Source organism: Doryrhamphus excisus, chromosome 12 (genome assembly GCF_030265055.1).
Source record: "Doryrhamphus excisus isolate RoL2022-K1 chromosome 12, RoL_Dexc_1.0, whole genome shotgun sequence".
Taxonomy (NCBI): domain Eukaryota; kingdom Metazoa; phylum Chordata; class Actinopteri; order Syngnathiformes; family Syngnathidae; genus Doryrhamphus; species Doryrhamphus excisus.
The window spans coordinates 13657528-13672702 of NC_080477.1; the positions used below are offsets into that span (position 1 = coordinate 13657528).

General features: G+C 40.5%; 1 protein-coding gene across 3 annotated transcripts; it reads left to right on the top strand.

Annotated features, from left to right (window-relative positions):
• The first annotated feature begins 1883 nt into the window (after window positions 1–1883).
• Window positions 1884–15051, top strand: def8 (differentially expressed in FDCP 8 homolog). 3 transcript variants are annotated; one of them, XM_058088745.1, is made up of 13 exons: window positions 1910–2029; window positions 2739–2806; window positions 3190–3315; window positions 4504–4598; window positions 4693–4842; window positions 5123–5264; window positions 5466–5630; window positions 8393–8520; window positions 8875–8988; window positions 9237–9317; window positions 12388–12528; window positions 12986–13095; window positions 13696–15051. In XM_058088745.1, exons 3-13 carry the CDS (start codon window positions 3204–3206, stop codon window positions 13781–13783), a joined length of 1326 nt encoding a protein of 441 aa, XP_057944728.1. In that variant the 5' UTR covers window positions 1910–2029; window positions 2739–2806; window positions 3190–3203; the 3' UTR covers window positions 13784–15051. The 3 variants fall into 3 exon arrangements, with proteins under 3 accessions (XP_057944727.1, XP_057944728.1, XP_057944729.1); XM_058088744.1 differs by lacking the exon at window positions 2739–2806 and having other exon boundaries at window positions 1884–2029; window positions 13696–15050; XM_058088746.1 differs by lacking the exon at window positions 2739–2806 and having other exon boundaries at window positions 3167–3315.
• Window positions 15052–15175: the final 124 nt, after the last annotated feature.

Here is a 15175-nt window from a genome sequence, read left to right on the forward strand (position 1 = left end):
ATGAGTATATAGTATAAGTTTCACCTTTGCATCGAATAACACATAACTCGAGTGTGTTCATGGACCGTTAAAAATAAAGTGGGAAAAAGCTGGTTTCAATAATAGGACTGTGTATGTATGAGGGCGGTGGTTTAAGGATGGAGCGGGAGGGCCTTCAGGAGGTTTATGTTCGGGGACAGAGAATTTGATGTGACACCCCTGCTTTGGGATGTGGTCAGGCCTTAGTTAAATTCAGTAATCTCTGGTGATGATACAAGGTCCGGATTTTATAGTATCAGTGGTTGGGACACATGCTTCTTCCGAAAATAGTCAGGCAACTTTACACAGAGCATCTCTTTATTTGTGTAAACACAATTTCCTTTCATAGACTTGTTACTGTGGAGTCAATGGTTAGTGGGTCGTAGTGTCTTTGAACACATTATAGATTGCATTTTGTCTTGGGCATAAGCATCATGCATCATATTTATTTGCATCATGCAAATATGTACTGTAGATACTGTAGATATTTTAAAGGGGAACTATTATGCTCATTTTTCGGCCCTTTGTATTAAATTGTGTACTCCTATAGAGCAGTTACACAGAATAACCAGCACAGAAAGCATACTAGTTCTTCCAGAATCTGCACCTATTCCGCTGTATTCTTTGTATTTTGTGGTTCCCGGTCTGTATTAATGTCTTTCACCCATGGCTCGCCTCCAGGCACGCCCACTCTGCGGTTGGTCACACTGCCGACTATAACGAAAGAGTTCCGGTTTGTGCCGCTAACTGTTTAGGAGTTGATAAACGATATAAGATGTGATAATAAACAGCGATTTCGCCCACCGCCAAATGCATGTAAGACTTCAGGTTTGTACTGCCAACTTTATAGGAGTTCAAGTTACTCTTGTGCTAACTTACATTGCATTGAAGAAAACTTCAATTCGATTGAGGTGCAAAGACTTGATACTACATTTTATATATTGTTCTTCATTGTTGTGTGTGCTTTTCATCTAAGTTTTTTCTCAATAGAAACAGCATCTTTTTTTCTGTTTTTTTTTGTTTGATTGTCATTTATATCAAAGTGCTATTTTTGCTAAAAGAGACTGAGTCCATTTTATTTTCATTGGGTGTTTTTGTCGTTTTGTTTGTTTCATTTATAATGTTGTTTATTTTATGTAAAAGCTCTTGTAATGCAATTACAATGTTAAATACTCTTGAGAAATTAAAGTGTATTTCTTTTGATACAGTGTACATGCAGTCTATGCCATAAAATGGTCTCAAAATAATGTTTACAATAGTATCTGCAATAATTTGTAAGACAATTATCATCCAGCAATACATAGTCAGTGGTGGTATTCTTGTATTTTTTTGTTTGACAGTTTGGAGCAAAGGCAGAAATGTGTAACCAAGAAGGTGCTTCTTGCAATATCATTCATAATTTGACTGATTGCAATGCGTGTCAAAGTTTAATTTCATATTATAACTATAGAAATGGAATATAAAAATATAGACAAGTCAAGCTATGATCTGCTTGTCATTGTAAATAACTTGATTTATAAAAATATATGTATTATCTATCCAGTTGGTAGTGGCGCTTGACACCTATGTATGTCCACTGCAAAAGACATTGCATGAAAAATATAGAGTTGCACTTCTTTTTCTATGTCTTAGGAAGTAGGTTAGTTAAATAAGTTGAAAATGGAAAATGGAGCTCAAGAAAAATACTTTCAAAATAAAATGTCACAAGTTATATTAATCTGTAATACGCTACCATATAGGGACGTGTTGGACTTCAGTTAATATATGTGATATGTAGTATATAAATATATATGTCATTGTGTGTATTTATCGTATTATAATGAATGAATTAATGTGCCGTTGCATTATTTTGAAAGTATTGACCGGATCTTATGAAAATATCAAACTTTACCATTGCCTTGCGCCTAGTGTTGTTGCTGACATACACGCGCAAGGACACAAATGCTAACTAAATTCATCCCCACCTGCCGCGAAAATTGCAGACAATAAAGAACTACCGACTCGATGACAAGTAAGCTTAAAACTAGTCTGACTAATGTCAGGGACAGTTTCATTAGCTAACGCATTAGCGTAAACAGCTATGCTATGTAGCTTTAGCTTGTTGACATGCATTGATGCCTTTTCCTGAGTAGATCATTCATTAACTAAATGGTGACGTTTTTACTCGTAAATGGTGTACCTTTTTATGCAGTGCTGTCAATACCAAAAAGTACATGTGCATGTTACTAGTGAGCATTAATCTCTGGGCAGCCTCACATTGTTGTCGATTTTTAAATTTAGAAATGCTTTTCTGCAATGATCTGTTTTGAGACATGACTAGGGACGTTTACTGTATGTATTATTCTATATATCTATGAATATATATTAATGTGTAATCTAATGAGTAACAGAGCAACCGCTGAATCAGTAATGTTGCCGACAACACAGATTGGCACTGTCAACAGGTATTTAGCAATACCATTATTATTTATATTAATCATTGTTGTTTGCAATGGTGCACAATGCACTGCAAATTGCAGTGTTGTAGAATGCACTGCAGTGTATAATATTTTACTTTCTTGTGTAGCTCAATAGCATCTCAATATGTTAACCAAGAACCAACATGCAATAGTGCCACTCTTCCATTTAAATGCTGTATTGGTTTAAGATCTAATGACAGTCTAGACCTGTATGACTAGCCCGGAAAGAAAAAACAACCACAGATGATGATTTTCTTATAGGATGTCATCCAAAGACTGACAATTGACAACAATTATTGTTAACGACATCATACATCTCGGCATTTGAAGTAAGTCTGAGTATGCCACACAATATGCACATCACTGTTGATAGAGGATTTATCAATTTATCACCAATCACTTACACACGTTTGATGTACTTCTTAACAATGAATCAATTTGTATGCCCATCTCCTGTCTGAAATGATCAAACTCCACACCAAATACCAACGCTGAAAGCAGTTGAGCAGCTGTGCTTCTTAACTAAGCATGGACATTTCTGAAAGCTGTTACTGGAGTGAGAACAGGATCATGCTGAAGCAATAAATGGTCTCTCGTAAAATTGCTTCCACGAGTTAAGCAGTTGTCCATTTACAAATGCATAATGTGAGAAATAGAGAAAGAATGTAATAAATATGACACATGTCCAGTGTCTCATCTTTGTCCTACTTAGATGTAGCCGATGAAATGGAGTATGACGAGAAACTGGCACACTTCCGCCAAACTCGACTCAATCCCTTTGATCGCAGTGAGGAAGAGGATGATGTTCTCCAAAAGGGCAGGACCCTCCCACAGCAAGGTAATGTTAATGACATGACACTAAGACCAGGAATATCAGGGTACTTCATGATACATTACGATTTGCGGTACATGGCTCACATATGCAGCAATAGGGTGAAACAAAAATGTATTGGAGTATACTCTAACCAAGAACAAAGCAATACAGTCGTCCCGATGTATCAAATTTAGTTCTAATTCCACCCCTTTCTCTGGACTGTGAATGTTCATCAAGATATTAAGTGGACTGACTATACAGGAAATGAAAAGTCAGTGTAAGCATTGCTTTTGTTACACTTCCTGTATTTCATTTTGAACCAACAACGGTAGTGAAATGACAAAGTTAGTCCTGTCTTCTGTGTCTTCTCCTTCATTGTTTCCTCTTGAGGACTGCACGGTGGACGAGTGGTTAGCGCCCAGGCCACACAGCTAGGAGACCAAAGTTCGATTCAGCCATCTCTGTGTGTTTTCTCCGAGTTCTCCGGTTTCTTCCCACATTCACATACAAATTACAAATACTTCGGTATTTATTTTGGTTTATTTTTTTAACTTTGTAGCTTTGCTTTTGTTCATGCAATTGCGATGATTTAAGTCTGCATATTAATTTGATACAAAATTGAAAGGAAAAGTTTAACTAACATACATACGTACAACCAGCGATAAAGCCTTATCTCTCATCGTGAGACGCGCATACATTGGCAGGTTTTCACAGTGTGGGTATTGAATCTTTAAGATTAAATACTCTTAATGCACAACATAATCAAACTTACTTACTTGCTCATAGAACTCCTTCATGCTGTCTCCTTCCTTTCTGCTCGAAAGTGTGCTCTGCACTGAGGCGTTCAGGCGCACTTGCAAATGGGAGATTTCTGTGCTAATTGTCATTTTTCACACCCACTTTGGTTCCTAGGTTTTAGGCCATGCCTGTAGTGTATAGTCTGCCACTGCTGCTTTGGATGTCCATAAAAACAACATAAAACCAGCATGTCACCATGTTAAGTAGCAACAAATATTATCCTAAAGCCATCAGTATTGAATACTTGACACTATATAATAAGTGTATAATAATAACGTTCTATGTGACGAATTATGTAATGGCTTGTAACCGCAGTGATGTTAAAGACACAAAGGGGTGAGTATCAAAGTTCAGACGATGTGGTGTAAAGCACTTTTAATGACATGTTTTACCTTTTGCTGTTTCCTCTGTTAGAAGCGAGGCAGGAGCTGTTTTCTGAGACCAGAATTCAAAGTTCAGACAGAACCATGGACCTTGGTTTAGCGGAGGACCATTTCTCGAGACCTGTGGTAAACAGCTTTTACACTATTGAATTAATTTGGTTGGAAATGAGTGGTAACAGACAGATTTTAATGCTTTTATTGGGTTTGTTACATATTACAGGGTTCGTTTGTGGCCTCCGACATAGAGCAGTTGAAACTGGCCATTGAGGAGTGTAAGAAGTTGATCTTGGAGCTGCCAGAACACTCGGAAAGACAAAAGGACACGGTGGTGAAACTGATCCACCTACGGCTCAAACTGCAGGAGCTGAAGGTTGGTCCTGAGAGGAGAATGATATATATCACATTCCTATATGAAGACTTTGAACAGATTGCTGGTTTATTGTTTCTGAAAATGTAATCTAATCAATAGCGCTTCAGCTAAAGAACACATTAACCTTGTAAACATCACAATATGTGTAAGTTTGTTTTTAATTATGATATGACTGTTGTTCTAATGTGAACCACTGATGTCTGTCAATAGTATTATGAGAGAGGCCATATGAATTGAGGAGTGTGTATTTCATGTATTTTTTTTAATGTGCCCCCTTAAGGACCCTGATGAGGATGAGCCAAACCTGAGAATGGTTCTTGAGCACCGATTCTCAAAGGAGAAGAGCAAGAGTGTAAAACAAACATGTGATAAATGTAGCGCTATCATCTGGGGCCTTATCCAAACATGGTACACCTGCACAGGTGAGTTATACACATCCACGCTTAGATATAAATTCACCAGACACTTCATTGAGATTATTTGTAGTATGTACAGTATACACATAAGCATTAATTCAGATGACAACTTTTACATTTAATTTGGTTATTATTTATCAGAATGTCAACTGTTCATTGCTCCCAAATCAAAGACACCACGACTGAGATTTTACTTTGTTTTCTTAGGTTGCTATTACCGCTGCCATAGCAAATGTATGAACCTGATCACTAAGCCCTGTGTGAGGTCAAAAGTCAGCCATCAGTCTGAATATGAGTTAAGCATCTGTCCTGAGATCGGCCTTGATAGGCAAGACTACCGTTGCGCAGAATGTCGCACACCCATTTCACTGAGTGAGTATAACTGGAAAGTGTGCCAATGTTGATGTAACAGTGTTCAAACCTGTTGCCCTGCAGTGAGCAAAAATACAAATCACAGATCTGATACAAAACTAAATTGCAGGTGTCGATTCATTTTAAGGGCTGCATGGCAGTGGAGTGGTTAGTGCGCAGCCTCACAGCTAGGAGACCCGAGTTCGATTTCACCCTCGGCCATCTCTGTGTGGAGTTCTCCCCGTGCATGTTTTCTCCGGGGACTCCAGCTTCCTCCTCATTCCAAAAACATGCTAGGATAATTGGTGACTCCAAACTGTCCATAGGTATGAATGTGAGTGTGAATGGTTGTTTGTCTATATGTGCCCTGTGATTGGCTAGCGACCAGTCCAGGGTGTACCCCGGAGTCAGAAGTAGTTGCACATCAGTTTTAGCCCGACGCAGCCCTGCACACAACGAAAGTTCCTCCTGCACTAAAAGTGCTACATAGTGTCTGCATGCTCCCAAATCTGTACTGAGGCGCTACTCATTCCCAAATTTTGCCCACACTTATAAGTACAGCGGGTTGGGACCAGGGCTTTGTAACCACTGTTTGATGGATCATCACATCGCAAGCTTCAAACTCACCACAACCTGCCATGTGCTCACTCCCAAATGCTGCACCAATTGAAAGCTTTTCAAAGCGCCGCGTCCGTGAGACGTGGGGTGACGTGGGGGCTCCTGGTGTAGCTCTTATTATAGAACTGTCTAACCATCCCACAACCTTTGGAGAACTTTTTTTGCTTGCGGTGCATTATGCCATTGTGCATAAACCAGGTATCAATGGGGCCTTAAAAGTCTAAAATCCAATAGTTTGACTTTTAGGCCATAAAATGTCCTTAATATGATTTTTGAAAGAAAATGTGTTTAAAACAAATACTGCAATGAACAATAACAAGCTTAGTTTCACTTTTGTTTAGGATTTTGGAGAAGGCTGTAACAAATACAAAACAGAAGTAAAGCATCTGTGCAGTGCCACGGGCCTCTAATTTTCCTTTGTGTCTTTTGACATTGTATTAAAAAGTCTTTATTTGCAGAGACCCTAATATAAGAAAAGCATTCCTTCAACTTTATATCATACAGTTTGCTGCAGGATTTGATTCTCATTTCCAACTATTTATATAACTGTTAAAAATATATGTCAAACTAACACATTCCTGCAAGCTTAATTCTTAATTTGAAAAAAAAGGAACAAGTCACGGCAAAAATGCGTCCTTTATCTGAAGAATTTCAATTTGAATCGCTTGGCACCTCAATGACATGGCAGAAAACGGCTCAGATAGTGTGATATGATCTAGAGTTTATAAACTGCTTAATTACAAGGCTCCATTCTATTTGGCTGTGAACTGATCCAAAAAAAAAGAAAGGAAATGTTACCGTGTGCAGTTTTTTTCCGAATGAATTACTCCACAGAAACTGCCTGCAGCTAGTTTTTTTTAGAGAAATTTGACTGAAGGGCAGTAGCGGGGACTAAGTTTTTGATCCTGTAGCGTATGCGGTCATATTTAAATGTTTGTCCCCCCATCCAAACATTGGAAGTACCGCAAACTACCTCTGGGTGACATGTTTGCAACCCAGTAATTAAATTACTTTACGGACCAGAATTGAAAATACTAGGCAATAAATGAATTCTGAAGATTTTGCATATGACAACTTAGGACTAACTGTACTAACAGTACAGGTGCATGAAATGGCTTCAACTAGAAGATCTTGTATTCTGCTACATCAGCAGTGAATACACCCATTGTTCCTCACAGGAATCTAGTCCCAACTTTCATAACGCGTACTTACCATGCTTATCTTGGTATTAAAGTTAGTGACCAGGAAAAGCTTGGTCGCCTCACATGGTATGCAAGTCATGCACTGAGTAGACCAAAGGCAGAAGAGTTGACTGATGTTTGGAATTCCCATGGTTTGGAGGAAGCTGACAAAACATGTCAGTGACTGCAACTTCTGCGCTATTGATGTGACAGGGATCAACAGAAAAAAAGCGAAGCAGCCTCAAGTATCCTGATCTTGAATCAGCACGTCGTCCTGTAGCTCACTGTGATGAAATTCCATTACTTGTCTTTGGGGAACATCCTGACATCACTGACGAAGATTCCTACTGTGTTCCAGAAGATGAAGAAGTGGTTCCTGACAGTGGTGCTCCACATCCTTTTTCCGATCCTGGTCGGGAGTTGTTATTCAGTCTGAGGTGTTGTGGCAATTGTAGTTTGGGACAGCCCATATGCCTGGATTTATCACTCTAGCTCAAACCAGCCTCCACCATACCCAGTGCCTGTTCAATGGACTTGCAATGCTGGCCTTTTTGGGCCTTTACATAGGCCTCAATTTTCTATATCCATATTCATACCTATGGACTCACCAATTAACCTAACATGTTTTTGGAATGTGGTAGGAAACCAGAGAACCGGGAGAATACCAGGGAGAACATACAAACTCCACATAGGGATGCCCAAGCGAAGAATCAAACCCAGGTCTTCCCGATCTCCCGACTCTGTGGCCTTCATGCTAACCACCTGGACCTTGAGTTTGAATGAATAGCTTATGAATGAATAGTTTGAACTGTTTTGCACAATTTCAGTGATTTGTTTATGTGCAAAGTTTTACATCTGATTCAGTGAGTGTCAAATCAGACTGCGCTGTGCAGAATATAATAATCTTGAGGTTTAGACATACATATTTGCAAAATGAGTCCTTTATCTAATGTTCTGCTGTACTCTGTGGTATTAATATGTTAGGGGGTGTTCCGAGTGAGGCCAGACAGTGTGACTACACAGGCCAGTATTACTGCAGCACGTGCCACTGGAATGACACAGCTATCGTCCCTGCTCGAGTCATCCACAACTGGGAGTTTGAACCTCGCAAGGTATCTACAAATACTTTACATTTTAGAAAATAGAGGTGATAGTGTAGGTGAGGTGGGCATTTAAGATAAAGCAAGAACAGATGAAGAATCAACTTTCCAAACATCATTTATATGGTGTGCAAAACATATCACTGATATGTCACTAAGAGTGAGTCAGCCAGATGTGATGAAGATGTATTTATTATGGAATTACATGGTCTTTTCTGAAGCATTTGCCAATTAGAAGAACTTAAACAACGTCTGACCTAGTTCTTCTTACATGACTCTTCTTCTAAGAGCAGTCATATGATTCGCACTGACAGTCTATAGAGGAGGCCATCATGTAAAAAGATAATAATAAATGTTTCCACCCAGGTTTGTCGATCCTCCCTGCGCTACTTGGCCCTGATGATGTCAAGGCCTGTGCTGAAGCTGAAAGAAGTGAACCCACTGCTGTTTAACTTTGTGGAAGAACTGGTTGAGATCAGGGTGAGTTGGCAGCCAATCAATTTTCCTCAGTGTACTGTATATCAAATAACACATGTGCACTTTTAGCTATGGATGCCCTCTAACAATAATTGCATTAGATGGTCATTTTGTTACTGCACTTTCATAACAATGTTCTTAATATACATGTGCTGTTCACTGCATTATGTTCACTCATGAAAGAGAGAGGCCATTACCTTCTCAGGAATAATGAAATGAGAACTTTGTGTTCGCTTTTTTTTTCGTCATAGAAACTTCGCCAAGATATTCTACTGATGAAACCCTATTTTATTACCTGCAAGGAGGCCATGGAAGCTCGGCTGCTACTCCAGGTCAGAAATAAAACAGTGGTCCTAAATAGGCAGCCTGTGGTCCATATCCGGCCCAACAGAGCTTTTAATTTGGCTTGCCAAACATCATCCAAATAATCCAAACAACTCTAAGCAGAAAAATGCTCATTCATACTTCGTTGTGCAGGGGGCAACTACAGGGCTTAGACGTCACATGAAACAAAGAAGGTGGCTCACATCGAAACAAATATATATAACCTGAATATTGGTCTTTTATCAGAGACTGGAGTAAAAAAATATGCGGCCAATGTGTTTACTTTTGGATTTCATGACTTGCTGCAGAACAATAATATAGTGTTGACACGGACAAAAGGCTAAAAAATACTTGCATACAGTATACATACATTTTTTTATGAATATTATGCATAATATATTATGCCCCTGGGACAAATGTAATGAAGTAATTAAGTACTCCTTCAACATAGTCTCCCTAGCAGAAGCTGATCTTGACAAGGGCTGCCGTCCCCCGCCCACACCTTGGCTCCTCAGATCACAGATCTGTTATGCTAATTCCAGCATACCAGCCCCTGCTCACCAGGGGAAAGCCTGCTGTGAAGAAGGTGAGGGTGTGGCCAGAGGGAGCTATGTCTGCACTGCAAGACTGTTTTGAGTGCACCGAATGGGACATGTTCAGAGAAGCTGCAACATACAACCAACACACCAATGTGGGGGAGTATGCTGCATCTGTAACAGGCTATATACAGTGGTGCATGGAGGAGGTTACAGTCACCAAGACGATCATCACACGGGCCAACCAGAAACCTTGGATGACTCAGGAGGTGCGTGAAAGACTAAGAGAACGCAATGCTGCGTTTAAATCTGGTGATGTGATGGCACTCAGATCAGCAAGGGCACATCTGAACCGTGCCATCAGAGTGGCAAAGCGTGCCCACAGCCGGAAGATCCAAAGCTTCTTCCAGGACTCCGGCAACACCAGACGACTGTGGCAGGGCATCCAGACTGTCACTGACTACAAAGCCAGACCTGCATCCTGCCAGAATGACATCAGCTTCCTCAATGAGCTAAATGACTTCTTCGGAAGGTTTGAGGCTCTGAACAATAACCCTGCGAGGAAGGCTACCCCCCACCCAGATGAACAGGCAGTCAAGTTTGACACTGCTGCTGTGTGGAGAGTCCTGAGGAAGGTCAACGTGCGGAAAGCTGCAGGCCCAGACGCCATTCCAGGACGGGTGATCAAGGAATGTGCAGACCAGCTGGCCCACGTGCTCACAGACATCTTCAACACCTCACTGGCCCAAGCTGTAGTCCCCCCGTGTTTCAAGTCCGCCACAATAATTCCAGTGCCCAAGAAACCATCTATTAAATGTCTGAACGACTTTCGGCCTGTTGCACTCACATCAACCATTATGAAGTGTTTCGAGAGGGTGGTTAAGGACCATATCACCTCCATACTCCCCCCATCACTCGACCCTTTCCAATTCGCGTACCAGCCAAACCGCTCCACTGAAGACGCCATCTCCACCGCTCTCCACCTGAGCCTGGAGCACCTGGAGAAGAAAAACACCCATGTACGGATGCTGTTCCTAGACTTCAGCTCAGCATTCAACACGATCATCCCCCAGGACCTGGTACGCAAGTTGGAGCCGCTGGGCCTCAAGACCTCCCTGTGCAACTGGCTGCTTGACTTCCTCACAGATAGAACCCAGTATGTCAGAGTGGGCGACAACACATCCAGTGTCATCTCCCTGAACACCGGCTCACCCCAGGGATGTGTTCTGAGCCCCCTGTTGTTTACCCTAATGACCCATGACTGTCGCCCCAAGTACAGCAGCAACCATATCCTGAAGTACGCGGACGACACAACAGTTGTGGGCCTCATTCAGGACAACAACGAACTGGCTTACAGGGAGGAAGTGCGACACCTTGTGGATTGGTGCAAGGCGAACAACCTGATCCTGAACGTTGACAAAACAAAGGAGATCATCGTCGACTTCAGGAGATCCAGACCCAGCCACACTCCACTCAGCATCAACGACACAGCCGTAGAAGTTGTGAACACAACCAAGTACTTGGGGGTGCATATCACGGACAACCTCGGCTGGTCACTCCACACCTCCGCTCTGGCGAAGAAGGCACAGCAGCGACTGCACTTCCTGCGGCGGATGAGAAGAGCCTCCCTCTCCCCTCCTATCCTTACCACCTTCTACAGAGGGACTATCGAGAGCCTGCTGACCAACTGCATCTCCGTCTGGTCTGGGAGCTGCAAGGCCTCGGACTGGACGTTACTGCAGAGAGTGGTGAGGACAGCGGAGAAGATCATCGGGACCCAGCTCCCCCCCATTAGGGAAGTAGCAAACAGCCGGTGTGTATCAAGAGCCCATCGGATCTGCTCTGACCCCACACACCCCCAGCATGGACTGTTCTCTCGCCTGGCATCGGGGAGAAGGCTCTGCAGCATCCGCTGTAGGACGACCAGGTTCAGAGACAGCTACTTCCCCCTGGCCATCAGACTGCTCAATGCCAAATAAGCCCCTCTATCTTACTTACATTATTATTATTTATTTTAATTATTTAAATTATTTGGGCAATTTACTGTTCACGCTGCACTTTACATTATGTTGTTCACATTTGGTGTCTATTTATTCTCCACATTATTATTATTGTTATTATTTATTATTACTTATCTTCTTTTGTGTCTGTTATATGGGAGCCAGGCAACGACATTTCGTTGGCAATTTCACTACTGTGTTTTTGTGCAATGACAATAAAGGAAGTCTATCTATCTATCTGTCAGGCAGTAAGGTTTGAACAACAGCGACATCTAGAGAACAAGAGATGTAAGCCAAACATGTAAATGTTTTCCCAGGCTTGCTTCTTGAACACTATTAGTTGAAAGATATATATAGTTGAAATTCTTTAAATAATTGCTATATTTGTATTTGTAAAAAAAAAGCCTTATTGGAAAACACATTTCCAATTTTTTTGGACTGTTTATCAAGCTTGATTAAAAAGTGTTTTTGTGTGTGTCAGCTACGCTACACTCTTAGCATGCACTAACTTGGATTCCTTTGTACCGGTATTTTGATGTCAGCTTCAGGACCGCCAGCACTTTGTGGAGAACGATGATATGTACTCACTACAGGATTTGATCGACATCTCCAGTGGTCGACTCAGCTGTTCGCTCACTGAAGTTCATACCACATTTGCAAAACACATCAAGCTGGACTGCGATGTGAGTGCAAAAGCACTTTTTTTGTACCATTTCACACAAAAGTAATTTCCACTCACAAACCACAGTTGGGTATATCCTAACAGTTTAGTGAAGTCTGATGTACCAGAACATCTGCCTTTAGAAATATATTGATACTTAGTTTTGACTGTAATGTAACAATGACGAGACATTACCTTACATTACCTTACATTACCTTCATCCAATGAGGATCATTTGGTATAGCATTCATTCCAAACAGTTCCTTTAACAGATCAAAGTTAGTTTTTCGTGTCCTGACCCTTTTGCTGCTGACTTGCTGTCTTAGAGTGGTCATATGGTGTTCCTGTGACGTGTATTCTGTGATGAAATACTGCATTTATTAATATTGCATCCTACCTTGGAAATTAACTTATCATGATCAGTTCTGTAGGAACCAATTGACCACAATAATTGACATTTTTTCTTTGTTTCCATGCAGCGTTGCCAGGCCAAAGGCTTTGTGTGTGAGTTGTGTAAAGAGGGAGATATCCTCTTCCCCTTTGACAGTCACACCTCAGTTTGCCATGACTGCTCCGCCGTCTTTCACAGGTTTGTCATCAATAGTCAGCCAAGGAAATACTTTATCTCCAGCTAAACCTCTGCCCATTCCTTTTCCCACAGTTTGTGTGTTGGCTTTGGAATAATTACATCAAATGTTTTACTTTGTTTCAATTCTCTGCAGACTTTAAAGCAGTCAGTTATGGTAATGGTAATGGTTTAATTTCATTTGAACATGCATCAGATTACAATTGAGTGCATCAGATAATCAGTTCACAGTTCCACATGTCCAAAATGAGTAGAAAGAAGCAAAGCTTATTAATTCCTACCCCTCCATCTGCTACTTTTACAATCAGTAACTGTTATATTGGTTCACTTCCTGCCTTCCTAATATAATTTAAGTTTTTTTTATTTTGTGTTTTTATTTATTTTTTGTCACATACCGAAATACGAGGTGATATGACCATACAATGACATAATGGGTTCCATAGTAACTGTCAATAGTGATATATACAGCACATCATGACTGGTTCAAGACTCTTCATCCTTGTTATAAAATAGTTTGCTGCCAAGTCGAGATATGTTATGCTTGAATATGCTGAATCAAAATGTGTTCAATAGGTAACATGTAATTGTCTTGTTTCTTTTTAGAGATTGTTACTATGATAACTCAACAACATGTCCACGGTGTGCCCGGATGACCGAGCGAAAGCATGATGGAGACACAACAGATGCTTAAAGATGCCATGATGCCAAAGGGACTTTATGTGTCAATATAGAGGAAGCACAGCAATGACATTAACATTGTTTATCTTCCTGCATATTACAAACAGGAGTTAAAAGCCTCAAATTTGTTTGACATAAAGACCCCACAGCAATCTGGTATTGAAATGTAAAGATGAAGATGCTACATATTAAGTGCTGGCCACATGACCTAATATGCTAATTTTTCAACCCTTTGTGTTGAGTTGTGGTTTCATGTAGAGCAGCTACACACAATAACCCGCACAGAAAACTAGATTTTGCAGAATCTGCACATCTCCCGCTGTATTTACTTTGATTTGCGCCTCCTGCCAAAACTGTTTCAATTTATTCCACCCACGGCCCGCCTCCAGGCATGCCCACTCCGCTGTGATTGGTCACACGCCCAAAGTCCTTAACTAAGAACCATATGATGATGAGCCTTTATTATCTCATACAGAAGTCACTTATATGGAAGTACAAGCGAAATAGTGATCCTCTGTGACATTGTGACATCACAAAGAGGCAGTTTTACCACGCCTTTTGAAACCGAGCGCTTTGAGCCATCCCAAACTTCTTTCAGATCTCACTTCCAAATGCACAAACCTCATTATCTGAAACATCGTTTAACACGAGAACACAACATTCTAACTACATTTATAGGTCAGAAAAGTGGAAAAAGCATAATAGGTCCCCTAAGTATGTCTTTTTGACATCCAAAATGTCAGGGTTATTTACCCTGACATTACCTGTCAGCACATACTGTAACTTGAAATGTATTTAAAGCATGATATACTGTAACTGTAGTTGGTCTTGTAAGGATACATGTATGACTGTTTACTGTGCATATTTCATTCCAAACAGTGAATACATTCCAGAGTGATAACTATCTGCTTACATCAAACCTAATTCATGTGAATCCTCATACACATTGACTGCCCAAGATTGTCAGGTTACATGAAGCTGTCAACCAAACATCTTAATACATTTGGCAATGTGTTAATGTTTTCATTCATATTGTAGTTAAAGCACATTTTATCCAAAAAGATGTCAAAAGACACCTTTGACATAGTGTAAATGTTGACCTAAAATATTTGTTTTAAAATAATGACTCTTTGCTGTATTATCTTTCAGCATGATGCACTGTTTATTTCCTCTCAAACTAATGGACATCAGTAGTGTCAGTGAATCCTATTCTGCTGTTTGAAAAAGACAAACATCATGTGGAGTGATGCATGAATAAAGTATTGATACTTGAAAGCAGGTAAATCATTGCCTCCAATACATTTCTGCAGAAGCTCATAATAGCTCCCTTCCACCAACATTCATTCATTTTCTACCGCTTATCATTTACAACGATATTTTATTTTTTAGATTTTAACCCGGGTAA

Bases quoted from the DNA above. Each gene is read 5' to 3' on its own strand.
- def8 (XM_058088744.1), top strand. The intron at 3,316-4,503 runs GTAATGTTAATG...TTCCTCTGTTAG, and splicing joins CAGGACCCTCCCACAGCAAG to AAGCGAGGCAGGAGCTGTTT. The intron at 12,529-12,985 runs GTGAGTGCAAAA...GTTTCCATGCAG, and splicing joins ACATCAAGCTGGACTGCGAT to CGTTGCCAGGCCAAAGGCTT.